Source organism: Emydura macquarii, unplaced genomic scaffold, assembly GCF_026122565.2.
Source record: "Emydura macquarii macquarii isolate MOO-44397 ecotype Brisbane River unplaced genomic scaffold, CSIRO-AGI_Emac_v2 contig_3517, whole genome shotgun sequence".
Taxonomy (NCBI): Eukaryota; Metazoa; Chordata; order Testudines; family Chelidae; genus Emydura; species Emydura macquarii.
In genome coordinates, this window is record NW_027133654.1 from 4,306,299 (window position 1) to 4,333,357 (window position 27,059).

The 27,059-nt window shown below is 43.6% G+C and overlaps 1 protein-coding gene across 2 annotated transcripts in view; it reads right to left on the bottom strand.

The window, feature by feature from the left end:
• Window positions 1-3,988: 3,988 nt before the first annotated feature.
• Window positions 3,989-27,059, bottom strand: part of GGPS1 (geranylgeranyl diphosphate synthase 1) — a 50,629-nt gene continuing 27,558 nt past the window's right edge. For both annotated transcript variants that reach the window (XM_067535811.1, XM_067535812.1), the window contains exons 3-4: window positions 21,148-21,218; window positions 3,989-5,196 (exon numbers count right to left, since the gene is read on the bottom strand). In XM_067535811.1, coding sequence (XP_067391912.1) covers window positions 4,438-5,196; window positions 21,148-21,218 — 830 coding nt within the window. In that variant the 3' untranslated portion in view covers window positions 3,989-4,437. The remainder of the gene's footprint in view (window positions 5,197-21,147; window positions 21,219-27,059) is intronic.

Below are 27,059 nucleotides of genomic sequence, written 5' to 3' on the forward strand. Positions count from 1 at the left end.
TACTTCAAGTTAAGTTGTCACAAGACAGCTTCCGTCGACCTACCTGTTCATGTGTTGAAACTTAAATAGGTCTTCCACTTTATGCCAATGCAGTAATACCACCTCTCTGGGTGATATAGAGCCATGGTCTTACATCAATGCAGTGCAAGTGCAGACACGGGTGTTAATTATGTCAACCCCAACTGTCCCCTCCAGCAGCTGTCCCACAAATTCCCCACACTGGCCCCTCTGGTCACCATTAGGAACTCCACAGCCCAGGGGTCACTGAAACCAGAAGGGCCCACCCCTTTTAAAATCCCATGATTTTTTTTGAAATTTCTGTTCCTGGTTGCCTGGCTTGGTGAGCACACCTAGCATCTCTCCATTGTTGAGTAAAACTGCCCATCTGACCATGCTGGCTACATGCTCCAGACAAGCTCCTGCCTGGAATAGACAGAGATATTGGATCTCCTGGGCCTTGGGGAGAAGAGGTTATGCAGGCACAACTCTGAACCAGTGGTAGAAATGTCGACATCTATGAACAGTTTGCTTGGAAGATGCAGATGGGATACGAAAAGGATCAGCAGCAGTGCTGCATGAAAGCCAAGCAGCTGTGGCAGGCACACCAGAAAGCCAGGGAGGCCATCACTTGATCCAGTACTGAGCCGCAAACCTGTCACTTTGATAAAGAGCTGCATGCCATTCTTGGTGGAGATCACACCACCACCCCAACAGCTCTATGGACACCTCCAAGGAACCCGAGCCACAAGCCCCTGCTGTGAACAGCAAGGAGGTAGCGGCGGACAAGGAAGAGGAATATGGGGATGGGTGCACAGGGGATCCAGATGCACAGCAAGTCAGGACCTGTTTTTGACTTCACTGCAATTCTGCCAGTCAAGCACGGGTGAACCCAGTGCAGGGGAAGGAACCTTGGGTAACTGTGTAGATAAATTTTCAATTACAGGGATGGCACCCCCAAAGTAACAGGACACATCTTTTGATCTTTGCATTAATGTAATCATGCTAGAAGAGATAGTGGTACAACCCATAGAGTTGCTATCTGCTTTTAATTCCCCATAAGAGTCAGGCAGGGGGACACATGGAGCAATTTGTTTACAAATACACAGGATGTCTCTTGAATCCTCCTGAGAGATCTTGATGAAACTTTCACAGAGGTACTCTGCAATTCTTGTCCAAAGGCTGCCTTATTTCTTCCTCCATGGGAAGATGCTTTCACTCAGCGATAACTTCAACAGGCACCATTGCAGAACATCCTTTCCCTTTCATAATAAATTAAGAGAACAGAACTTAAGGTTTATGAAGTTTTAATGTATTTGTTTTAAAATTCCCCATATTTTTTGCACTGATTTTGTTGCATAATAAAACTCTATTATTTGGAACAACCTTTATTAGTTCACAAAATCTGCTGCCGAGTGATCAGCTGTTCTGAAAGTAATCAATTTGCTGTTACTGCCCAATGTGTCACAACTCATACGATCAAAAGTCATGGGTTCACTGACAAATGTTATATTCCTACATCTACAGAAAATCACAATTCTTACCAGGCCACAAAAAACATGGTTAGAGCACGCTACAATACTTTGGCTTACTGTTAAAATGGTCTTTGAAAGCCTCTGTGAGCAATATAGCTCCAAGTTGAGCTCTTCTAATGCCCTTGGATCTGGTTGTTCAAAGTCAGCAGACAGATGCTCTGCTGTCGCCCTTTACCCCAGCAGAAACTTTTCCCTGTTGCTTCACATATAGCATGCAGGATGCAGCAGGCAGCTATAACCATTGGAATATTTTTCTCACGAAGGTCCAATCTTGAAGGTAAACAATGTCAGCGACCTTTCAAATGGCCAAAAGCACATTCAACTGTAATTCTGCTGCTGCTGAGCCGATGATTTGTTTCTTGGCGCTGTCAAGGTGGCCAGTGTATGGCTTCATGAGCCAGGGGTAGGCTAGGTCACCTGGACTCAGTATTTGCATTTCAACATTCCCAGTAGTAATCTGCCGGTCAGGAAAGATTCTCTGCTTGTAGCTTCCTGAACAGCCCAGTGTTCTTAAATATATGAGTGTCACGCATCTTCCCTAACCAGCCCACACTGATGTCTGTGAAGCATCTCCAGTGATCCAACAATGCCTGCATAACCATAAAGTAACTATCTGCTGATGTACTCAATAGCAAGGTGCTCTGGTGCCAAAATAGGGATGTGTGCGCTGTCTTTCGCTGCACCACAGTTTGGGAACCCCGTTGCTGCAAATCCATCCATTATGTCCTGCACACTGCCAAGAGTCACAGTCCTGCACAGCAGGAGGCAATTAATGGCCCTGCACACTTGCATCACAACGGCCCCCACGGTGGATTTCCCTACACTCCAAATTGCTACCAGTCAGTTGGGAATCAATTTGGCATTGCAAGTTTTACAGTGCAATTGCCACTCACTTCTCCACTATCATTGCAGCTCTCGTTTTGATGTCCCTGCGCTGGAGAGCTGGGTCAAGCTCAGTACACAGATCCAGGAATGTGGCTTTGCATATCTGAAAGTTCTGCAGCCACTGCTCACCATCCCACACCTGCATTACAATTTGATCCCACAAGTTAGTGCTTGTTTCTCAGGTGCAGAAATGGCACTCCACCATCTACAGCTGCTCCGTGATTACTACTAACAACCTTGAATTTGTTCTCGCCATGTCCCATAGCAACATGTTCTCCAAGGAATCATTATCTTCCCCATTCATTTGATTTTCTTGTGGCTCTGCAAATATTCCAGGATTGTGTATCTTGTGCTTGCAACACCCATAACAATAGAGAAGAGCTGTGGAGGCACCATGCTTCTGTCAAGATGGCAGACAGTGAGGAAGACCAGCTGAGCTTGTGGGATTTTGAAAAAAGGCACAAAAATTATGGGATACAGATAAAATTATGGGGTGGAGTCAGTTGCATACTGGGAAATTGACCCCACGCTCCTAGTCACCCCTGCATAAACTCATTTCAGCCCCATCATTTGTCACCAAACTTCCCAAAAGACTGTGCTGGATGGTGGCAAACTGCACAGTGGGATATTTATATCACACTCTACATCGATACACACCCCTTGGTGAGTATGCACACCCCTGACAAAGAAAAGTATGCATGCGCACAAGTGATGTACTAACTGTGGTGGCTGTATGCCTATGTAACTTGAGTTGTTGTAAGGTTGTAGCATAGCCATGGCCATAGAGCTACCCAGAAATTGAAATCAGAACTATGGGATTGTGTGCACACTTCCCCCCTCCCCTTCCCAATTACACTTAAAGTTTAAGACATAAAACTACTAGGGGAATTTTCAGCAATGTATCTGAAGCAGAGAGATAACTGAAGACACTAGGTGACCATTTGCTATGTTACTATTTGCAGTTAATCTGTTTTTTATATTTTTTTTAAAGTCACCCATGAAATGGTCTTTTAAACTTCTGTTCCAGGTTTAACATTCAATATAAGCGTTTGGCTATTGGTGCAGATTTGACAGACCTTTATGTCTGAAACTCCTCTAATTTGATATAACCAAAACTAGTCGGCTCCAATTCTTAAGAACTGGTGGAATATCTTCTTCCTTTGTACTTCTGATAGAATCTCTTAACTAAAATACTTAAAGGAGAATTTCAAGGAATTGGGACTACAGTGGTATATCAGACCAGTGTGGATGGACAAAGGCTATGCCCTTATTGGCTAAGCTATTGCTATGCTATGAATGAGTCATGCTATTAAAATAACTCTCAAGCTCAGCTCCATTTGGCAACACTGGATTTTGCCTATTATACCACCATTCCCCACATCTGGCTCTGTGGAGATAGATATAGATTGGTTTGTTGTACAGAAAATGTCATTGACCATTGTGGAGCCTTCTTTTGCCTTCCATTCCACTTTAATGAACCCTACTTTTTGTTAACTTTTAAAAGGACACGGAATATATTGTAAAAGTGTTACTAAGTCTCCATGTTTTAAAAAAATGCAAAGGCCCCTAAATAGAGCAGATTCAATTTAATATGGAAATGTAGTCAAATCCATCTCAGTCTGATTAAAACCTGCAGTGTTCTTATAGGACACAGTCTATAGCCAAAGTAAACATCACTGATTGTGCAGAGAAGGTTACAACTAAAAGATTCACATAAAAAGGTAAAATTGTTAATTTTAGTTTTAACAGATTTATCCAAGTTTATTTCCCTATGCAATATTTTGTAAGCAGTTGTAATTACAGCTGCAGAGATCATTTGTGGTGCATACAAATAACCCTCAATTACTACTTACACAATGTCAAATGTAGCAGTTTTGATAATGCAGCAGTAATAAGTAATTTTAAATAAGCATCATTTCTCACTTTTCTTTACATGAACTTAGTAAGCCAGTCTAGTTAATACATGCTGGTTTTAAAATTTCCCTCCCCAAACCACATGTCAAATCAATTATTGGTTATTTTAATTATTTTCTTTGAACATTTTGCTTAAGTATTCAATCAGTGCTACAAGTTCAGGGTTTCCCCCAAGTGACTCAATCTGTTTATATGCTTCAGATTCAAGCTCTTTCAGCGTTTGCCGAGTGTACTCAAAGGAACCGACATTCTCAAGGTAATGTACACAGTATTTTTTTATGTCTACATTTTCTGTCCTTTGCCGCAAAATATTCTGTACCTGAGTGCTTTCAGGCCTGGACCAAATAGCATGAATAGTTGGGAATGAGAACTTGCCTTCAGTTAAATCTTCACAAAAACTCTTGTTCTCACTATATTCTTTTGAGTGTAAATTAGCATAGTCATCTCGTATTTGGAAGAAGAGTCCAAGTGTATTAAGGAGTGGTTTTAAATCTCTTTTATCATTGGAGAACAACTGCATGAGGCCCACAGCTAATCCAAAGAGACCACCTGTCTTTTGCAGTACCATGGCTTTATACTCCGCTTCTGTAGGACAGGTGTATGTATCTCTCCAGTAAATATCCAAGCCTTGGCCTTGATGGAGTTCCAGCAGCTGACGAGTGAACACTTTCACAGCATCTGGGTGATCAAGTGTTAAAACTTTCTCTAGGCCCAGGAAATACACATAATTAGCAGAATTTATTACAGATGGAATTCCATATATGCTGTGTGCCACTGGAAAGCCCCGTCTTAGCTTTGAGTTATCTTCAATGTCATCTATGAGCAAGCTGGCATTGTGCAACATCTCTGTCACTTCAATAATAACCTAATACAAGAAGAGAAAAGTAATTCAGTCTTACATTGTAAAATAATTTGTGGAACAGTTTGCATTTACACAGTATTAACTAGTATTTCGCTTATCTTTGGTTGGTCCACCTCCTCCTTCTCTGTTGAGAGGGGCTCTCTAGAGTTCCGTTATTGGCCTTCTGCACATCTCACTTCATACCCTATCTCTGCTTAAACTCTTCTTCTCTTTCAATTCCATGCGTCGTCTGTGCCAATTATTCACAATTCTCTCAACGGACTTGCCTCATATTAATTCTACATCCCAGTCTGACATCTGCTCTTGAATATTTTGTCATCAGATTCCAACTTACATGGTCAAAAATCTAACTATTTTCCTTCCCAAAGCTTCTCACTTCTTCTTATTGACAATAACCCCCATCATTAAGGCTCACTGTTTGGGAATTATTTTTGACTCTTCACTTTACTGAATGTGCAAAAAGCTGACAAATTAGTAGTTGAGGGTAGGAACAAAAGTGGATAGAATGGGAAGAGGAAACATGAAGCTCTATAAAATGAATATGTATGGACATCTTTTGAAGCTATGGCAAGAAGCGTACATTTGATGCAATAGCAGATGAGAACCTCCCTATCCTCATTCATAAGGTCCTTATACTGTTTACACTTAAGGCCCTGTTAAAGACTCACTTCTGCAATATGCTGCCTACAGTGAACCTAGCTGAGCTGAATGGAGGATTTTTATTTTTTTAAATCCTCCTTCCCCTAATCTTTCTATGTTCTTAAGATTGCGAGCTCCTGGAGGTAGGGTTGTCATTTCCTGACCACCTGGAAAGTTCTCAGCACTTCACAGGCATTGATGAATAGCTATAGCCTCTTTCATACAAAGAACTCAAACCACTCCTTATAGGCTGGCAGCTTTGTGAAGCAGATCAATACTTAGACAGGTGAACTAAGGGACAGACATGTCAACTGATTTGTTAAGTAAAATCACAAAGCAAGTCTGTACCAAAGCTAAAAGAGAATCCATGAGTCTCATGCTCTGCTTCAAACATCAGACCACACTTCACTAAGAAAACTAATAATACTCACATATAGTGTTTGAAATGTTTGTACTCTTGGTGACAACTGAATACACACATTTCTTGGATAGGTAACAGTCTAATTTTTACCTATTTCTTGCAGCAAGGGCATGCACAGCTTTGGACACCCTTTGTATGACATTTAAAAAAAATCTAAATATAGAACTTTATTTCTCCTTGTAAATTTGGTAGTCTTCTGGTCAAGGCAAGTGGCTGGGAATCAGGAAGAATGGGTTGTATCCCTGGCTTTGTTATCAACTTTCAGCATGTTGGACAACTCTGTGCCTCAGTTTCCTGGTCTGAAAATAAGTTTATTATTAATCTTGCCTCCTTACCCCAGTAAGGGAGTTAAAATTAAGATAGTATAGGTCATATAGAGATCCTTTGATGAAAGGTACCATACAAGTATAAAATATTGCGAACAAGACTAAGTATATAAATCTGTGTGTCTTGCCAGCAGAGAGCTCTGTACTACTGGACCCTCAACTTTAAAAATGCTGCAGAAGTTATATCTCTAATTTCTAGTAGTCTAGATAAAGTGCAATCATTTATACATTTAGAATTCTCAAATTCCATATTGTACAAAGGAAATAAAACCCATTGGAAAAACACTTCTTCGATTCCCATATATTTTCTGAATTCTCATTTGGAAAATAATTACACAGATCCCTAACTATAGTGATTAGGCATAAGGTAGTACAGAGCTCAAATTTGGGATTTTAATGAACACATCAAGTAACTGGAGGTTACTTACTGTAACTGGAAGCTCTTTGTGATGTATGATCCCTATCTGTATTTCACATGTGGGCATACATAGTCTGCATGCATCCAAGTCTGGAAATTCTAACAAGCCGTGTCTGTTGGCCCACATATGTGCAGTAGTTCACTTTGAGCTCCAGATTAAGAGCATAGGAGGCAATGCGGGCCGATGCCTCTCCAGTTCCTCTTCTTACTGTGAATGCAGAAGGTACTCCTGGGAGAATTCTGCACCACTGTGCAATGCAGAATTTGTGCAGAATTTCATGTTTGCCAGAGAGAACTGGGGCTGCAAAGCTGCTGATGGTCATTAGAGGCCGCTGGATTATACAGAGTCCGGCTTGGATAGAGGCTGCTGGCTGCCCAGCTTGAGTTACCACAGAGAAATCATGGTCGTACCATCCTAAAACCACGCTGGCTGACGGGCTTGAAGAGATTGGACCTTTTGAGGAGAAGAGTCTTTTCTTCTATGAATTTACAATTCTATATTGTTAACTATCAGGCCTTGTTCAAATCTTATTTCACTGAGGGTTATTCCAGGCCATCTGATTTTAAGGACAAGTTTCCCACTGACAACAGGGCCAAGCTCAGCCTCTCTTAGAGGAGGGCAAATTAGTGGCTAAGATTTCCCTGCAAGCTGTGGTGGACACAGGTGATGCTGTATCCAGAGGTTTAGCCACTGGCATAGTCATGAGGCAGGAATCTTGTCTTCCCTTCTTGAGGCTTCCCTGAAAGGTCCAGAACCCCATATGGGGACTGCCTTTCGATGAGTCAAATTTGTTCAAAATGAACATGAAATTCTGCTTCCCAAAGCCCCATGCCTCTATTGAGAAGAGGAAGCTTCATATCCTTGATGTCAGATGTGCCTTCGATTTGGACCCTGCAGGTATAATCCTATCAGACAGTCTCAGACTATTTTTCGCCGTAACAGAGAGGTCATGAGGACAAGCTCTATTCTCTGAGGATCTCTAAATGGATTTCTGGGTACACCATCACATGCTAGCAATTAGCTAATATCCCTCCACCTGATGGGGTACAGGCACATTCCATCAGAGCACAAGCTGCCTTTGCAGTTTCGTTGCATAAAGTATCGTTGCTGGACACGGGCAGGGCAGTTACCTGGAGTTGCGTTCATACATTCACTAAACTTTGTGCTATTTCAAGCCTCTGCTAAGGATGCAGCTGTGGGAACTGCAGTACTTCAAGCATCTTTCTTGCCGGTATCCTCTCACCCCAGCCTCCACTCTGAATACTGCTTGTCAACTACCTACATGTGGACAACATGTAGGGACCAGCCCTCAAGAAGTGGAGGTTATTAATTTTAATAGGGTGCACACATCTCAAGTGAACTTCCAATCTGTATTCCATTTCCCACTCTCCATTCATTTTGCTTCAGATCCTTCTTACTCTTGGTGAAGTTCTGCACCAAAAACATAAAAATTCTGCACACAATATTTTAAAATTCTGCAAATTTTGCGAAAATAACACAATATAATCACTCCAGTTTCAATTATTTTGGTAATTTATTTCAAAATACCAGTAAACAAGTATGTCAATTAACAGACAACAACAAAAAATTCCCCCAGGAGTAGAGAATTTAAGAAACCCCAACAAAAACCCAGTTCCAGCTGGGGAATGCTGGAGGGGGTTGTGTGGAGGCCTCCACTAGAGCCCAGACACCCACACCCCATCCCCCCAGAGCCCAGATACCCTTACTTGCCTTTACTCCCTCCCCAACTTTTTGACTATTCCTGCAGGGGATGTGATGTACTAACAGGGAGGGGGATGCTGGGTCCTTTGGCAGGGACAAAATAGTATCTCTTGGCCCTTTTATGTGTGTGTGGAGGGGAGAGGGGCCAAGAGGCAGGGGTGTCCAGACCACTCTGGCTGACTCCATCATAGCCTTATTAACTGGTAGCGCCACCTTGCTCAGACGTGTAAGGCTGCAGAATATCCATGAGTTGATGCTGGGTGTCCTGGACCACCTCCCAAATGGTATCTGGAGATCATTGGCAATTCTCTGAAGCACCTCCCGGTATTGCCCATAATCGTCCAGCCGAGATAATGAGAATGGAGTGACTGCTCCATCTGGAGATGAGGACAAGATTGGACAAATACTGTTGATGCCTGCAAATCCAGATCTATGTCTTCCTCCTCATATTCAGTCAGATCCAGAGGGTGCAGAGTCAGAGGTGTAGTACGATTCTGGGATGGATCTGCAGTGGCTCCCATAGGAGTTCCAGGGGCCCCAATTAAGGCCAAAAGGACGGATCTGGTACCAGTGGTTCCAAGGGAAATCCTATCTTGGAGGATGATGCTCAGATCTCCTTAACTGTCTATCAGGGCTCAGTTCTCTATGAGGAGATAATGAACCAGCTGGAACGTCCAATCTATAGGAGTCTGAGAACTGCTCTCTTTCTCCAGTGGTGAGGCTGATGGTTCTGGGTGGGGGTAGATACTCCTGCCCAAGGGTTTTGTCCTCCAATGTAGCAATGTCTCTCAGAAGGACTAGGCCGGAGAGGAGGCAGAGTAAGGGAGAAAAACAGACACTTGTACTACAGTAGAAGTTATGTGACCCAGCGTTCAAGGCATTCTGACAGTCAGGGTTGACAGTTCCAACAACATGTCCCAGGAAGTTGTAGCCAGGAAGTCCTTAGGCAAATACGATGGTATTAAAGAAGAATAAGGTCCAGAGCTTCTAGATGAATCTGGAGGATATCAGTCCTTGAGTTTTAGAGCCAGAGCCACTGACAGATCCTTTTTTGCACAGCTAACCTTCCAACCTGGGGATCTTCTGTGGTCTCGGACCCATTGAAGCTGTGAGTGAAAACTCACCCAGCCTGGACAGGCTCGGGGAGGGTTCCCTTCTTTTATGGGCAGATCTGGATGGGGAGCTGTCCTTATGACCATGAAAGGGCTCCTTGCTCTCCCAGCAAGCCTGGGAAATAGAGTCCTTGGGTTTAGCAGCTGCATACTCTGTTCCTAAGCTCATGCTCAGAGGGGCACTGCTTGTCTGATAGAGCTGATGTACGGGAGAGGTCCTCATTGGCCCGGATTGGAGTAAGGCCACTAGCTGTTTTCTTAATTTAACCTCATGGGCTTCGCAAATTCACGGCAGAAAAGAGTGACAAATGCTGCACTTTGCAGCAACGTGTGTCTCACCCAGGTAGTAAAAACAGCATTGATGCTTCTCTCCTACAGAGAAGGCGCGGGGGCAGGGGAGACAGTTCTTGAACCCAGAGACTCTGGGTATAGTCACAGACCAAGGGGATGGAGTCCCCGGTAGTGAGAGAAAAAGCTACGTATACTAATTAACTGTAAACTATTTACAAATGTGTTTACAGAGTAATAATAGTAAAAGCTAGAGAAATCTGTGGACACAGGGATTCCGACTCAGGCCATGTGGTGGTAAGAAGGAACTGGAAAGGTGTCGGCCTGCATTGCCTCTTATGCCCTCAGTCTGGAGCATGAGGTGACTGTTGGGCCACACATGTGCAATAGGACATTACTTGTTAGAATTTCCAGACTCAGGCTCATGTGCACCCACATGGCGAATACAACAGGAACCATCACTCAAAGAAGTAGTTTCAAGTTTTGTTGCTCTCTCTCAAGCTACTCTTCTGAAGAGCACCAAGGGGGACACTAATTTATATTGTGGTAGCACCTAAGAGCCACATTCACTAACCAGGACCCCGGTGTGCTAGGTGGTGTACAAAAAGAGCAAGACGATGGTCCCCCTTGTGCCATTTCATTTAAGAGTTCTTTCTTTAACATCAGGCTTTTAGTTTTACATTAAACAAAAAGCCTGCAAGAACGCAAAAGGTTCACATTTCAGGCAAAAACAAAATTCCAGGCAAACTATCAGTACATTTTGAAATAGTTTAGCTTTTGTCTGGAAGTCAGTTACAGGGGAACTATATTTTGACTTAGACATGATTGTTTGCACATCATCATCATGAAGGAATCTTAAAGTGATCTACCATCTGCTGCCCGAACAATCTTTGTTGCAAAAGATGTCACTGCTATTTGTACCGTTTAATACACCGTGGTGTAAGAATAAGTTTTCGTAATTACAAGCTACCATTTATTCAGTAAATTCCTTGGGTAAATTCCATTGTGATTTCTTTAGTCTGTACTTTGATGGCCAGCCTATTTCATTTCACATTCCTTTATAATTTCACTTACCTGCTGTAAAATAAAGATTAGACAATAAAATACAAGATTCCAGAGCGTTAACCTCCAAAACACCGTTTAGACTCATTTAGATAATCTTGAAGTAACTGTTTATAATGACTGAAAATACCCATTTATTGCAGTAAGATTTTAAAAAATAGGCCATCTCCCTTGTTTACTGAAATGAAAACATCTCTTTATATAGACCAGACTGCTTCAAAACTGAAAATGAAAAAGATGGAGGTAGAGAAATTAAGAGTGAGTTTAAGGCCAGTAAGGACCACTAGATTAGTGTTTCTCAACCTGGGGATTGCAGCCCCTGGAGGGGTGAGGGGGGGGGTCGTCACAGGACAGTTTTAGGGGAATTGCAAGTGCAGGGCCGGCATTAGGGGATGGCAAGCAGGGCAACTGCCTGAGGCCCCATGCCACAGGGGGCCCGTGAAACTAAGTTACATGCTTCAGCCCTGCCAAAAGTGTGCTGTGAAACTTCTGTATTTTTATGTCTGATTTTGTAATCAAGTAATTTTTAAGTGAGATGAAACTTGGGGTATGCAAAACAAATCAGACTACTGAAAGGGGTATGGTAGTCTGGAAAGGTTGAGAACCACTAAACTAGATCATCTAGTCTGACCTCCCACTTATCTGAAGCTGCCAACAGCACCTACCACCTGCACACTAAACTCAAAAACCAAAATTAGACCAAAGTATTACAGCCCACAGGAGACTAAACTACTATGTGCTACAGTCAGAATAGGAGGGACTGAGGTATACAATGCCTGAGACAATAGCAGGGAATTGATTAAATGAGATACTCCTGGCAAGTGACTCGTGCTCCATGCTGCAGAGAAAGGCAAAAACATCCCCAAGATCACTGCCAGTCTGATCTGAGGAAAATTCTTTCCCGCCTCCATGACCTTAAACATACAGAGCAAGAACTAAGCAGCTAAGCATGACAGAATGCTCAGTGCCACCACAGAGCACTGGCCCTCTTCATCCAGAGTCCGGTCTCCAGCTGTGACTATCATCTCTGATGCTTCAGAGGAAGGAAAACAAAAACAAAAAAATCTCTTCCTGACCCCTACAAGTGACTGGCTGAAACCCTGAAGCATGAGCTTTAGGAACATCAGACATGCCGAGCCATGCCCCCCAATACCATCACAAGTAACCCTGCCATATAATGCCACTCATACATTTGCCCAATTCTCACTTAAAACTACAGTAATTAAACTGTTTGGCCCACAACTCTTATTGGAAAGCTGTTCCAGAACCCTCTGGTGGTTAGAAAACTTCTTTTAATTTCCAGCCTGAATTTGTTCATGGCAAGTTTATACTCATTTGTTCTTGTACCAACACTGTCCTTTAAATAGCCCATCATCCTCCCTGGTGTTTATCCCCTGATGTAGTCACAGAGAACATTAATCTCGCTTCTCAGCCTTCTTTTTGGTAGACTAAACAAGCCAAGTTCTTTCAGTCTCCTTTCATAAGATAGGCCTCCACTCCTGATCATCATAATAGTTCTGCACTTGTTCCAATTTGAATGAGTCTTTCTTGAACAAGAGTGACCAGAATTGTACACAGTATTCCAAATTAAGTCCTACCCAGTGCCTTGTACAGTGGCATTAGTATGTCTCTTTATCTACTGAAAATACCTTGCTTGATATATCCTAGGATTACATTTGCCTTTTTTTTGTAGCCACATCACATTGGTAGCTCTGTCATCCTGAGATCGACCAACACACCCAGGTCTCTCCTCCTCTGTTGCTTTCATCTGATGAGCCTCTAGACCGTAGCAGAAATTATTAGACCTTAAATGCATGACCTACATTTTTTGTACTATTGTTCATCCCATTTTTGTCACTCCAATCTCCAAGGTTGTCCAGATTTTCCTGTATAATATTTTGATCTTCCTCTGTATTGATGCTGCCTCCCAACTTTAAATCAGCAAGTTTCATTAGTACACTCCTACTTTATATCAACTATTGACTAAAATTGGTTCCAGCCCAATCCTTGAGGAACTCCCACTAGTAATCTCCCTCCAGAATGATAATTCACCCCTCAGCACTTCCCGTTGCCTTCTCCTCTTTAGTCAGGCAAGGGAGAAGTGTGGTTCCAAGATAAGGTTTTGGAAGCAGATGAACAGTCAGTGATTGACTGATACAGGAAAACTAAGTTAAATGGCAGAAACTGTAGAGAAAAGACTCATGTTATCATTGAGATTGTATGGATCAGACAGAGTACATTAGATGGGGGCTTGGCTTGTGAGAAGATGGAACAACTACTTTATGAGAGGAGACTAAGAGAGTTTGCTTGTTTAATCTAGCAAAATGAAGGCCGAGAGGGGATATGAACACTCTCTATAAATACATCAGGAGCTAAACACCAGGGAAGGTGAAGAGTTATTTAAGCTAACAAGAGTGTCACAAGAACAAATGGGTATAAGCTGACTATTAATAAATTTAGGCTGGAAATTAGAAAGTTTTTAAACTATCAGAAGAGTTAGTTTCTGGAACAGCCTCCGAATAGGATTGTCGGGGCAAACAACCTAATTAATTTTAAGAAAGAGCTTGACAAATTTATGAGTGGGATTGTATGACAAGAATGTTCAGGGGGGGTGAGGAACAGGGCTCAGCCATCCTGGAGTCCCCTTCCAGTTTAAGTCTTATGTTCCTAAAGCTTATGCTTCACGGCTTCAGCTGGTCCCTTGCAGAGGTCAGGAAGGGATATTCTTCCTCAATGCATTTTTTGGTGTCTCCTTCCTCTAAAGCATCAGATGGCTACAGCTGAAGACAGGACACAGGGCAGGGTGGGCCAGTGCTCTGAGAATTCTCTCTCAGGTTTTTGGCTGACTGGTTCTTGCTCGGAATCTGATCGCCATACGTTGGGTTGGGAAGGAACTCTCCTTCGTGTCAGACTGGCCAAGTGACCTTGGTACTTTTTAGTCTCTGCAGCTTGGGACCTGGATCACTTGCTAGGATCATCAGGGAATCTTTCACTTAATCAATTCCTTGCCATTTGTGCCCCTCAGTCTCGCCTATCCTCTTCCTGAGCATACAGTAGCAGTCTCCTAAGGGTTATAGCACTTTGGTCTAATTTCAATTGTTGCATTTAGCGTGTGGGTGGCTGGGTGGTGTTGGTGGCCTATGATATACAGAAAGTCAGGCTAGATGATCTAGTGGTTTCTTCTGGCCTTGAACTGACTATGAACACCATGGAGGGTGTTTAAAAAAAAAAAAAAAAAAAAAAAAAAGCAGATTTCAACTGGATCCTGGCATAAATAAGGAGACATGATTAGGTAGTGTGGAAGTGTTTCTTTGTACCTGAGAGAAAGAGAAGAAGAACACAATTTTGAATATTCTGAAATCAGACAACTAGGACTTGGGAAGCCTTAGAGGAGAGAAATGGCAATAGTCTAGAAGACACTAACAGAAATGTTCATCCATCCAAACTGGTAGAGCTAGTGCAGCTGTGTGAACAAGCAATGGTGCAGAGGTGCTGGGTGATATGTAGACTTGGAGATGAGCATTCATGATCAAGGATGATATTTTCTTTCCAAACTTTACATAAGAGGGAACAGTTGTTTGATGGTGCTTCTTTTGCTCAGAAGTGATTCTGACATTTAGCTGCCTGGTAAAGAAATTAAATAAATCCACAATTTATTTGACATCACTCTGGCTGTCTTGATCAATGAAGAACATAACAGTGTCAGAAGACATGTAATTTGATTGTCAGTGGTTTAAAAGTGATAGTTAAACTAGGGGTAGAGGTAACCCATCAGGAGAATGTAGACTGCAGTGATCTGGAAAGTTAGCCTCACAGGACCACTTACTGGAACCAGAGAAAGAAATGCTTAATAGAAAGAGCTGAATGCTGAGGACTGCCCCCATCTTCCAAGGCTTCATGCAGTTAGAGTCGAAATGAACTACAGAAAGCGGGCAGCTGCTCCAGAGTTAAGGCTGAAGCTAGCTTTCCAAACCTACCCCTTAATTTAAAAAAAAAAAAAAAAAAAAAACAAACAAACAAAAAAAAAAACCAACAAAACAACTCCCTGATATTTCATATCCTGTATCATCCCACTATAGAATTTCTGGAAAGTTTGAGACAAATCACTCAAGTCTGTGTTGTAGTTTTATTTTACTTATACTTTGTTGTTCATTGCATTTTTTGGCTAGACCTCTCTATGGTCCACAGAAACTTCAGTTCTTCTAAGGAATCTTAGACTTTCATTAAGTTTTAAGATGGTATCTGCAGATACTGTGGTAACATTTCAGGATGTTATCACAATAATAAAAAATATGTATATGTCTACATGCATAAAAAGAATATTACACATATTTTGAAGTTGTACATTTTAATGTACACTTTTCAAAACATGATGGCACATAGGTGGATGCTCATGAATGCTAGAAAGGAGATGACAGGGCACTAAATAGAGTATATGTGGGTCTGGAGTGAACAGATGCGATGAAGCCACCTGGGGACAAGCAGTATTGGGTAGAGCCCTGCAAATCCAGGGATATCCGCTTTATATCCACAAACATCCGCATCAGAGGATGCGGATATCTGCGGATCACTTTTGCAGATCAAGGATCGGATACAAATTTTGTATTCGCGCAGGGTTCTAGTTTTGGGAAATAGGAGAAGGAAGCCATATGGAAGAGAGGCTGTCTCAGAAGGAACATGGCCTATTCCTGCATTGCTTCCATACTTCACTGGAATCGCTACACTGCTTGTGGGGCCTACAGGAACAATCACTGAGGCCTGGTCTACACTGCAAAATTAGGTCGACAGAAGCCGCCTTCCGTCGACCATACAATGTATGCGTCTCCACTGGCAAGTCCATTCTGTCAACCTAACTCTATGGAAACACAGACTTAATAAATCCACCTCCGCGAGACGCATAGCGCTAAAACAGAAGTGGATGGGTTAAATGAGAGAGAGTGTAGGCAGAGCTGTGTGTAAATCGATGTCATTGGCCTCCGAGAGGTATCCCACAATGCTCCGCTGGGACCGCTCTGTACTTGTTTTAAACTCTGCTGCACCATGGCAACGTGCACAGGAAACAGCCCCTCCCCTGGTCAAGCCCTGAGAAATTTTGAATTCCCATTTCCTGTTTGGTCAGCATGGAATGAGCTCACTAGCAGAACTAATCATGGTGACTGAACGCCTCAAACATGCTCCAGCCTGGAGTAGACCTGAGGTGTTGGATATCATCGGTCTGTGGGGAGAAGTCTGTTCGGGCTCAGCTCCAATCCAACAGAAGAAATGTCGATATTTACAAAAAGATATCACGGGACATGTTGGAGAAGGGGCACAAGAGGGACACGTAGCAGTGCTGTGTTAAAATCAAAGAACTCAGGCAGGCGTATCAAAAGACAAGTGAGGCAAACAGTTGTTCTGGTTCATCACCAAAGACATGTCGATTCTACAATGAGTTGCATGTGATTCTTGGCGGCGACCCCACCACTGTCCCCCAATGCAGCATTGATACCTCAGGGGAATCTGAGTCCAGGGCCAATGATGATGAGACTGTACACAAGGAAGAGAACAGGGGGCAGGCGAGTCGGGTATCCATTCTTCCCCACAGCTAAGAGATATTTTTAACCCTGGAGCAGCCCGGCCGGATGCAGGACAGCATCTTGGCTGACTGAGATGTCGCAGAAGGCACCTCTGGTGAGTACTGAATTTCAATCTGTGTTGGGGTTACGTTCTCTGATGTGTTCCATTTAATACGAAAAGCATTAATGGGGTAGTGGGGATGGGCTTCCCTATAGGTGCTCCTGCTATTCAGAGGATTGCCCCGAGAATCCTCCATGGATATCTCCAGGAAACTTTCATGGAGGTACTCTGCAATCCTCTGAAGAAGGTTTCTTGGGAGAGCAGCCTTATTTCTTCCACCACAGTAAAACACTTTCCTATGCCACTTCATTATTAAATTTTCTGGCACCATCGCAGAACACAGCATAGCAGCATAAGGACCAGGTCTGTACCCAGATGCTTGCAGCAACTGCTCCCTTTCCGCCTCTGTCATCCTCAGCAGACTCATATCACATAGGGTCACCTAGGGTAGATGGTGCAAGTTCACAATACACAAGCTCATACCGAAAACAACAGTGCATGTGATCCCCCACCCAGGGCTGTTTCTGGGTCCCTCAACCGCAGTTACCCTAACATGAGGTTGTTCTGGGTGGCAGGGACCTGGGAATTGGTGTTAATGATTTTTCTCCTGCGTGAGTCCCCTCCACACCCATTAGGGCTGCCTCCTTCAAATAACGAATTTTGGGAAGCTAAAAGATGTTCCCTGGTCATGTTGCTGGGGGGAAGGAGTGCTCCAGAAATTTCCCAAAACTGGAGGCACAAGACCTTTACTCACCATGGCCGGTATACCAAACGGACCTATGGAAGATGTAGTGATAGTGATTCAGTGCTACTGTTCACTTGAGAATAAGAAGGGAGTGATTTTTACATTGCGACCTTGCATTTCACCTATGGTATGCACTAACAATGGCTGCCTTGTGCTTTGCATGCCTTGCAGTGGAAAGCATGGCTTCAGCACATCATTCACTTTTGTGGAAAGGCTGTCACAGATTAGAAGGTGGAAAAAGAGAACTCAGGATGACATGTTCAACGAGATAATGAATGCCTCCAGGGAAGCTGACATGGAGCTAAGAGACTGTAGGATTTCACTGTCCGAAAACCTGGACATGGAGAACCGCCCAGGAGCATGAGCGTTATCTGTAGCATCTCATCCTGCACTGCATGAAGGACCAATCAGAGACGTTCAGGCGTCTGGTTGAGCTCAGGAACAGCAGCAGTAGGACAGACTCCCTCTACAGCCCCTGGAGAACTTCCAGCAACGACCAACTTCTTCCCAAGCCCCCATCCCCAAGTGTTCCAGGAGGAGGGTGGGCAGGATGCAGTATATGCTCCACTCAACAGCGGAAGAAGGGAGTAAGAAGAGCAAGCAGCTATTCTAAGAACTTTCAACGTGTAGGCTTTGGTGCTTACAGACAGACAAGCAGTGTTTGTTTCTCCCCTCCCACTTCATTAGAATGGTTGCTAACAGCTAAATTATTTTCCTTTCCCTCTACTGTGACGTATGTGCAATAAAAGTAAACTTTGTTGTAATTAAGTACTCTTTATTAAAGTCATAGGATGGTGGCGGAAGGGAAGGTGCTGGGACAGTGCTGCAATGGAGGGGCTGGTATGGGAAGGCACAGCACAGGTAAGTGGTGCACATTACTGTGGCTCATTACAAAAACAGGTTTTCTCCCTGAGGCGCAGAGCTCTTTGTTGGGCTCCAGTGTTGCACTAGTATCTAGCTGCTCAAAGTTTGTGGCCAGCTGATCTGCCTCCATAACCCAACCCAGCAGAAACTTCTCTCCCTTTGTCTTTCAGACATTATGGAGCACACAGCAGGCAGAGATAACTATAAGGATATTGCTTTCACTCAGGTCTAACCTAGTGAGCAAACTGTGCCAGTGAGCCTTTGAACATCAAATGGTTCATTCCACCACCATTCTGCACTTGCTCAGCCTATTATTAACTGCTTCTTATCACTGTCCAGATGTCCAGCTATATGAGCCATGGGAGCAAGGGGTAGAGTAGGCTTCTCAGGATCACTACTGACATATCAATAATTATTTTTTTGGTCTGGAAAAAAGTTCCTGCTTGCATCTTTCTGAACAGACCTGCGTTCCTAAAGATGCGCACATCATGCACCTTTTCAGACTGCCCCATGTTGTTGGTGAAACACCCCCGTGATCCACCAGTGCTTGCAACACCATGGAAAAGTATCCTTTTTGGTTTATGTACTCTATGGCAAAGTGGTCTGGTGCTAAGATAGGGATATGCGTGCCATCTATTGCCCCACCAGTTAGGGAATCCCATCACGGCAAACCCATCCAGTAGGTCCTGCATGTTTCCCAAACTCACTACCCTTCTTAGCAGAAGTCTATTAATGGCCCTGCACACTTGTATCACAGCAGCTTCTATGGTGGATACCGACTCCAAATTGATTCCCAACTGAACGTTAGTAGTCTGGCATTGCTAGCTTCCACAGAGCGATGTCCACTTGCTTCTCCAATGTCAGAACAGGTCTCAAATTAGTATTCCTGCACTTCAGGGCTGGTGAAAGCTCTGCACAAAGTTCCAGGAAAGTGGCCTTACGCATCCAAAAGTTCGACAGCCTCTGCCTGTCATTCCAGACCTTCATAACGATGCGATCCTACCAGTCAGTGCTTGTTTCCCAGGACCAGAAATGGCACGCCACCGAGTTCAGCTGCTGCGCGAAAGCCAGCAGCAACCATGAATTGTTTTGTTCTATGGTTTGTAGCAGGGCAGCTTGAGTACCATCACAATTTTCTGTGCTCCTCTCTCAGCCTTGAAAATACTGCAGGATAAGACGAGAGGTGTTTGGGATGCTCACAATGATAGTGCAGAGCTCAGTGAGCTCCATGCTTCTTGGGCAATGGCATGCGCATAGCTGAGCCAGGCTTTCGAAAAGTGGCATGAAAAAGTGTCCATTTGTTTGCTGTTGACATCAGGGGAGGGAGAACATTGTATCATGGAAGACCAAAGACCTTCCCAAAAGCCCCTGGGGCTAGCTGCACTGTGGGATAGCTACCCATGATGCACGGCTCTGTTCATCGATAAAAGCACAGCTGGTGGGAGACACTCCCCCAACACAATGAGCATGGTGTGAGCACACCTGACCAACTTCATTAGTTCGGGGGGTGAATGTCGACTGAAATTAAAACCGACTTCACCTCGCAGTGTAGACATATCCTGAGTAAGTTAAACATTTAAAACCCAAGGAAGTTCCCAGGGATAACTAAGCCTTTGTTAACTTTGAATGGAAATTGAAATATTGTTTCAGCAAACCAGAACGCCTCCATGCTTTTATATTAGCACAAGAAAATGGAAGTCACAAAATGCACTGGAAGACAGCACATCTGAAGATGGACAAATGCATAATTGAGATCACCACAACAAACTTTACACTGCCCCTAAAGTACCATCTTCAGAAACAGAAACAGACTCCTTTATCCAAACACTGTACAGGAACATCAATATTGAAGTACTGAGTGTAGTCACTAACGAAATCTATGTATGGACTGGATGGATAAGACTGTCAGAAGTAAGAGGGGGAGGATTGAGCTCTTCACATAGTGTTGGGTGAGAAGAGTCTTTGCACCTCAGACATAGGCAATTTAGAAAAATGCACTATAGACTAGAATTCTGAAGAGAGTTTTTGACTTGACAGAGCCACAAGGCTTGGGCACACAGCCAGACACTGAGGGGTTGCTGACATGTAGTCAGAAGTGACACCTGACAGGAGCTGAACATTAGGTGGAAGATACCCTGGTTCAGTGCTTCTGACTAGGCTGTGCTGGTGACCATGCGGGTCTCTGCACTGAGAGGCAACATGATCATGCAGATGCTTTGCTCAAAACTGGCACGGAACAAACAACTGGTTATTTATGGAGGTCTTCATGCAGTTGTTTGCTTGTGATTTTGACATGGGAAATGTCACGCAATAAATGATAATTTTCCAACCCACTATGCTTGAGGTATGATTTGCAGAGCAATTGGCTAGTTTCTCAGACAGGTCACTGAAGGCTCTGCATTAAGAGATCAAGAGTAGGATAGCTGTTCAATCATAACCATTAAGGATAACAAGTTAATACACATTTTGAAGAAACACACTTTAAGCAAAAACAAGTAACGTTTTGAGTAATATTAATAAGCAGACGTTTTCCTTTTTAAGAACATTAAATTCACAAGACTGCAAGCCATAGGAAACTGCTTTCCAACAAGCTAAGCCATCTTCAGGAAAAATAAATGGAAGAATTTGAGATTAGTCAGCATTCAATGCTATCCAACTAAGTGAATCAGTCATCCTTACCTCTTATAGTTTACAAAAATAAAAATTCCTTTTTTAAACAATAAAGAGAAAGTGATAGTACCTGTATTTTATCTTCTGGAACATCCAACCAGTGATTAAAGGCCTGTGACAGTTTGGTTCTCACTTGCTTACCTGCCCAAAAAAAGGTTTAAATATTGAGGAAGGAATTTCCATCAGATCTAATAGACAAAGTCAAATACTGAAACACCAATTCCACACCTCCTATTTCTAATAATTACCACCAATATAAGAACAATCTGTTCAATATGAAAAAAGTTGATCAGTAACAATGTCCTCAATGAGTTCTGGTTTCAGAGGACAGATTATCACAGCGTAAGTACTGCAGGAAATGGAAAGGGGTGGACTGCTTCCATAGTATTATAGAACAGGGGTCGGCAACCGATGGCACGCGTGATGATTTTGAGCCACTCCTGGCCCCAAGCAGCACAGCGCCACACAGTGCCCATTCCCCCTTCCAGCCCTGCCCATCTCCCCCATGGATCCAGCAGTGCCCTGGCCAGAGCCACGCTGCTCCCGGCGCAAAGCAGGCAGGGGAGTAGCCACTGCGCAATACTGCTTGCGGCTAGGAAGGGCTCCTGGCAAGGACCAGTGGCGCACTGACCTGGCCCCTCAGCCTCCCACCCTCTCCTCCGCCCCCCGTGCTGGGCGCATCTAGGGGGCTGCAGGGATCCCGGGCACGCAGGGGCCAGGCAGCCTTCCCCCGCTGCTGGGCAGCCCAGAGGCACCTGCCCCTCTCATTCCCATTCCCTGCTGGAGGGCCGCCGGGGATGTCAGCGGGGGAGAAGCTCCTCAGAGGATGACCTGGCAGCGCCTCCCCCAGGCCAACACTCGGGAGCATGCTGGCAACCGGGGAGGGAGGGGCAGAGAAGAGGGAGAGCAGGAAACGGGCCCACAGACCCTGCCGCTGATGGGGAAGGTGCAAACACAAATCGTGGCCCCTGGACGCCAGACATGCTGTAAACCACGGGCCAGGGTGCTAGGCCTATGGCATGTTGGAGAGGGATGGGGGAAGACCTGGCACGCCCCTTCCCAAAGGTTGTTGACCCCTGGTATAGAACAACACGTATCCTGAGCAGTTGTATCAGTTGCCTCATGTTAAACATCTCATGGTATTGCTATCAGTTACAGTAAGTTATATTTAAACATTGCTGTATACACTGTTTTACCACTTTAATTAGCTGATCATGGTGGATGAAGGCTGGACTACAAATCTGTAGCTTATATAAACCTATCTGCAACTGACAAATTTTATAAGCCTCAGTTTGTCAACATTAAGGATTTTTTTGGGTATGTAACAAGAGTTAAAAAACAAAGTTTCAGAGTCGGATCAATCATTTAACTACCAAACATCTTATTTGCTAGTGCATTGATCTCATGTTTTATGTATTAATCATCCCTTCAGTTGCAGCCAGCCCTCCCACAATATACCAGTCTTATTTTTCCCTGGCTAACTGCCATCATAGTCTGCATTCCAGCCAGGACAACAAAGTGGAGTTTGACCTATTTTTGTTTCTGCATCTGCAATGGAAACCCACTAATTCAATGAGGTTTGTTAGCACTAGGAAGGTGAGCAACTGGGTAGCAGAAGCTGTCTGATTTAGAGCCAATGCCAAAGAGATCTTTAATACACATTTTGAACAGAACAAAGACATTTGAACAAAGAAATTTTTCAAAGTTTACAAAAATATTTGTAGGCCCCCATCCAGTGTTCTGGAAATCTCTTTCAAACACTAATAGGAAGACTTGATTCTCAGAATGAATTAACCAAAATGGAGCAAGCAATCACCTGTTTCTCAGGATGATTAAAGAAAGATTGAGTCCAAATTTCACTTTGAGAGGAGCCAAGCTGATCATTCTAACTATGCTGTTTTATCGTAAAGTAGGAAAATTAAATTTAAAATAAAATAACTTTAATGCAAATTAATATGCATATGCCTATACATTTTTTTTAAATAAACAGCAACTGCCAGATTAGGAAGAACAGACATATTTTAACATGAACAGAGTTCAGGTTATCCTGAACTCAGCTTCCTGATGGAACAAGTATGTGTAAGACCCATGAACATTTCAAAATCATATTAACTCAAGCATCTCTGTATATACAGCTCTTACTAACAGTTCCTGGGAAAATAGCTCTAGAGAAAACCCAATGATGAGCATTCCACATATTCAGGTTTCAGGCTGTTTTTACCCTATTACTTGTAGAGCAAAATTAAAAAAGGGACAACTTGAAACAGATCCATTTCACAACATGACTAAACTAGTTTTGGAGACAAGACCTACCGTTGAGCATCCTGCAAATGTTTTAAAGTTTGACTGTTTAAGATAAAGAGTCTCTCTCCTATTGTTGTGTGAAGGATCTACCCAGAACAAGGAGCATGAACAGCATGGGGAGCTTACATATGAGGTGGTGAAAGCCCCTTGCTGTGCATACACTTCCAGGAGGCAAAGGTCAGCCAACTCTTCCCTTAAAGGTCCAGCTGCTCTTGACTTTTTTGCTCCATGGAAGATGTTGGGTATGACAAAGTTCACTGTGCCTACCAGTCCTCCCAGGCTAGCCTGTGCTGGTGGTGGGCAATCTCCACTGTCTTCTGAACTTATTTGCTCCGGGTCTCAGATTTTGTGGAGGGAATTGGACTGAGAATCCCTACTAGCATGGCTCTTCCAAACCCAACTCACATGGTCCAGGCTTTTTAAAGGGAACAAGGTAACCCTGCTTCCATGTCTCAACCTAGCTTCTCCCACTGTTCTGTCTCTTCAAGAGACTAGGAATCCCCATTACCTCCTGTCACCTGCTCCTTCTGATTCCTCTGGTGTATGTAGTTCCCTGTCAGTCCCCACGCTTTCTCTCCTTTGCTGGGTTAGACCAGTGAGGAGTGCTGCCTCCCCTTCCTCACCTGGCTGTTTCAGGGGTTTTTTTTTATTGAGAGAAGAAAGGCTTCCACCTTTCCCTCCAAATTTATTGCATTTGGCTTCCGGTCCTGTCCTGTGGTGGTGGGGTCTTACTCAAGATAATCTACCCTTCAGGGGCTTGCTTTCCTCAAACTATCTCTGGAACTCGATGAGCACAGGGGCAAAAACTAAACTCAGTGCCCCATGTCCATGTTGAGGGTCTTGGGAGAGCGAAGAGAGGAGTTCTCTCTCTCCATCCTGTGCAGAGGTCCAGGAAAGTAAATGCCCTTCTGGCCTCAAACTTCAAAACAGCAGCAGTTTCAAGTCTGTAGTTTCAAGGCACTGAATATAGCCTACAGCTGTGTAAATTTAGTGCACAGTATTGTCTGCTGGTGAAGTGTTAATAAGTATTTCCATACTTCTATGGAGACGACTACTCAAAGGTAATATTACACTTGAGTAATTTTACTGCATCACGGTAAGACACCTCCATATCAAACCTACAGCAACACTGTTTACTTTGCTTACTCCTTAGTGAATTACATGCCTATGGAGAGAACAGATTCTTTTAATGCATTAGGCAGCTATTTCTGCTGTTATGGCATATTTCCTAAAAATAAGCTTACAGAACACTTAATGTTCAATAATTGTGATTTCATCATGACATATACAGCTCTACACTAGGATGAATTCTAGATGGATTACTAAATTACATGAAGGATTTAGTATATTTTAGTCATTTGTCCTAGGCCTGATCTAAACTAGAGAGTTGTGTCGACAAAGTCCGCTTTTGTCAACAAAACAGTGTTGCTGTACACACTACAGTCACCTTCCTGCTGACAAAACTACTGTTTTGTTCACAACTCCCCCCTCCCCCCCCCCCAAAAAAAAAACAAAAACCCCACCTCTATGAGAAGCATAGGGCTTTTGCCATGAGAGCTAGGGCAACATGTAAGTGTAGACACTGCATCACCTTAGAGCAGTGGACCCACTGTCTTACTTGTCAATTTCACTACTCTGCTAGAGTAGTGAAACTGACAAGTAAGCAGAGCAGCTTTGGACTCTAAGTCTGGATGGGCAAGCTGCTGGGTTTGGGACAAGGGCGGCTGCTGCCTGACTTGCCTGGGACATGGGAGGCTGCTGGCGGCTGCAAGTCCAAGGCACCAGTGATTGCCACCCCACTACAAGCCCGAGACTCGGGAAAGCTGTGGGCGGCTGCTGCCCGCCTGTGAAACCAGGGAGGCGGGCAAATCCCGCCGGGCTCCGAGCCGCCCAGGTGCAACCCCAAGATGTGAGCCAGGCCATTGGGGGCTGCCGCCCGCCTCCCAGCTGAGACTGGGCGGGCTGCAGGAAGCTGCTGCCCAGCTTCCCAGGATGTGGGCAGCTGCTGCTTGCTTCCCAGTTGGGAGCTGGGACCAGGCGGGACATGGGCGCACCTCCCAGTTGGGAGCTGGGACTGCATGGGGGGGGACCAGAGAGTGTGGGGAGGGCAGCCCACAGGGCCCACACTGCCCCTTAGGTCGGTGGAAGTGCTCCTAGTGAGGATGCACTCCATCGACCTATGGAAAGCAGCGTGTACATCAGCCACTGCTGTAATTATAGCGGTGGCTGAAAGTCAACATATTTTACCTTGACTTATTTTCCTAAACAAGGCCCTAGACAAGTATTTGAATTGTTAGACTGGTCTACCCTAAGAAGTAAGGGGTGTCTAGACACTGAATTCAAGGAGAAAGAACACCACCTGTACAGAAAAGCATTCATCTTTCACTGTATTTGCACAGATTTGTTGTGACCCACTTAATTGCATCTCTCCATCTCGCTGTTCCAAGGAGTCAGTAAAGTCAGGGATCCTGACATAGTTCAGTTATGTGTACTTGCACCATTTCACAATTTTTGAGAAATAGTGACGGCTATAGCATAATAGCAAGAAACCAAAAGCCTCTGAAAAGTCATACTAATATAACTCTAAAGAATATGCACGACAGAATGCCACTACCTTGTCTAGTCAGGAGGCAAGTAATCAAATAGAAAAGACAGACAGAAAACTGACAGGTCTGAAACAGATGTTTTAAAGAGCACTGGGAATTTATCTGGAGGAGAGTGAAAGGAAAAAGAGTAGTTTTAGATTTTAAAGTCTTTACCAGATGTGTTGTCTTTTTTAAAAAAATCACCATTGTGTATTATTACTGCTCTGTCAGTCACCCTGGGAAAAGCCAGACACCAGAGTGATTATATAGCTGAAGGCATATTGTGGTCTACTCTTCAGAGTAGAAGAGCTTATTATAAGGCAAGGCAGACCACAACACACTTACAGCTGTACAGTTCGTGATAGCAACAAGCTGATTTTAACCAAAACACTGCCAGCCAACTAATTTTATTTGAAAATCAGAAGGCATTATTAATACTCAAACAAGAAGTAGCTCTGGATAGGAAAACAATCTTTCCAATGATATTTTTAATACAAATAGTTTAAATAAGAGAAAGCTAACTAGCTTAAATGAAACAGCCAATATGTGGGAGGTATTTTCTTCTTCCTCCACCATCACTACTACCACCACCACCAACACAAACAACAAATTGTGGCACAGTAAGAATAAAACTTTGGCATTCAGAAAGGAGGATTAAGTTTTCCAGCTACTAGTTTAACTGGATGTCCATTTCTCTCGTTTTTTATGAGTTTCCCACATAATCTTTTAGGGTAGATGCATATCATGATTCTTGCTTCTCATGCCCACAGCCCTCACCTTCCTCTCCCTGCAGAATGCTCCCTAAAACATTATAGGATATATTGCTAACGTGGGGAGTTGCAGCACTTCAGCAACTTTCACATAACATTGAAGAGGACAACTGAGTAGCATCCTCCACCCAGAAATTTTCCACTGTCCTTAAGAATTAACCCTTTGAAACAACTCTTAAAACCAGACTTCTCTAATTGAGGCAGCTGGCCTTGTTCCATAAGGAGAATCTACAGAATTCTTTTTCTTGCTGTTGGGTTGAGAATGTCATGTTCCCTATTCCTTGGGTAAAATCCTCAGTTTGGGAATTATATGTTAATTAAGT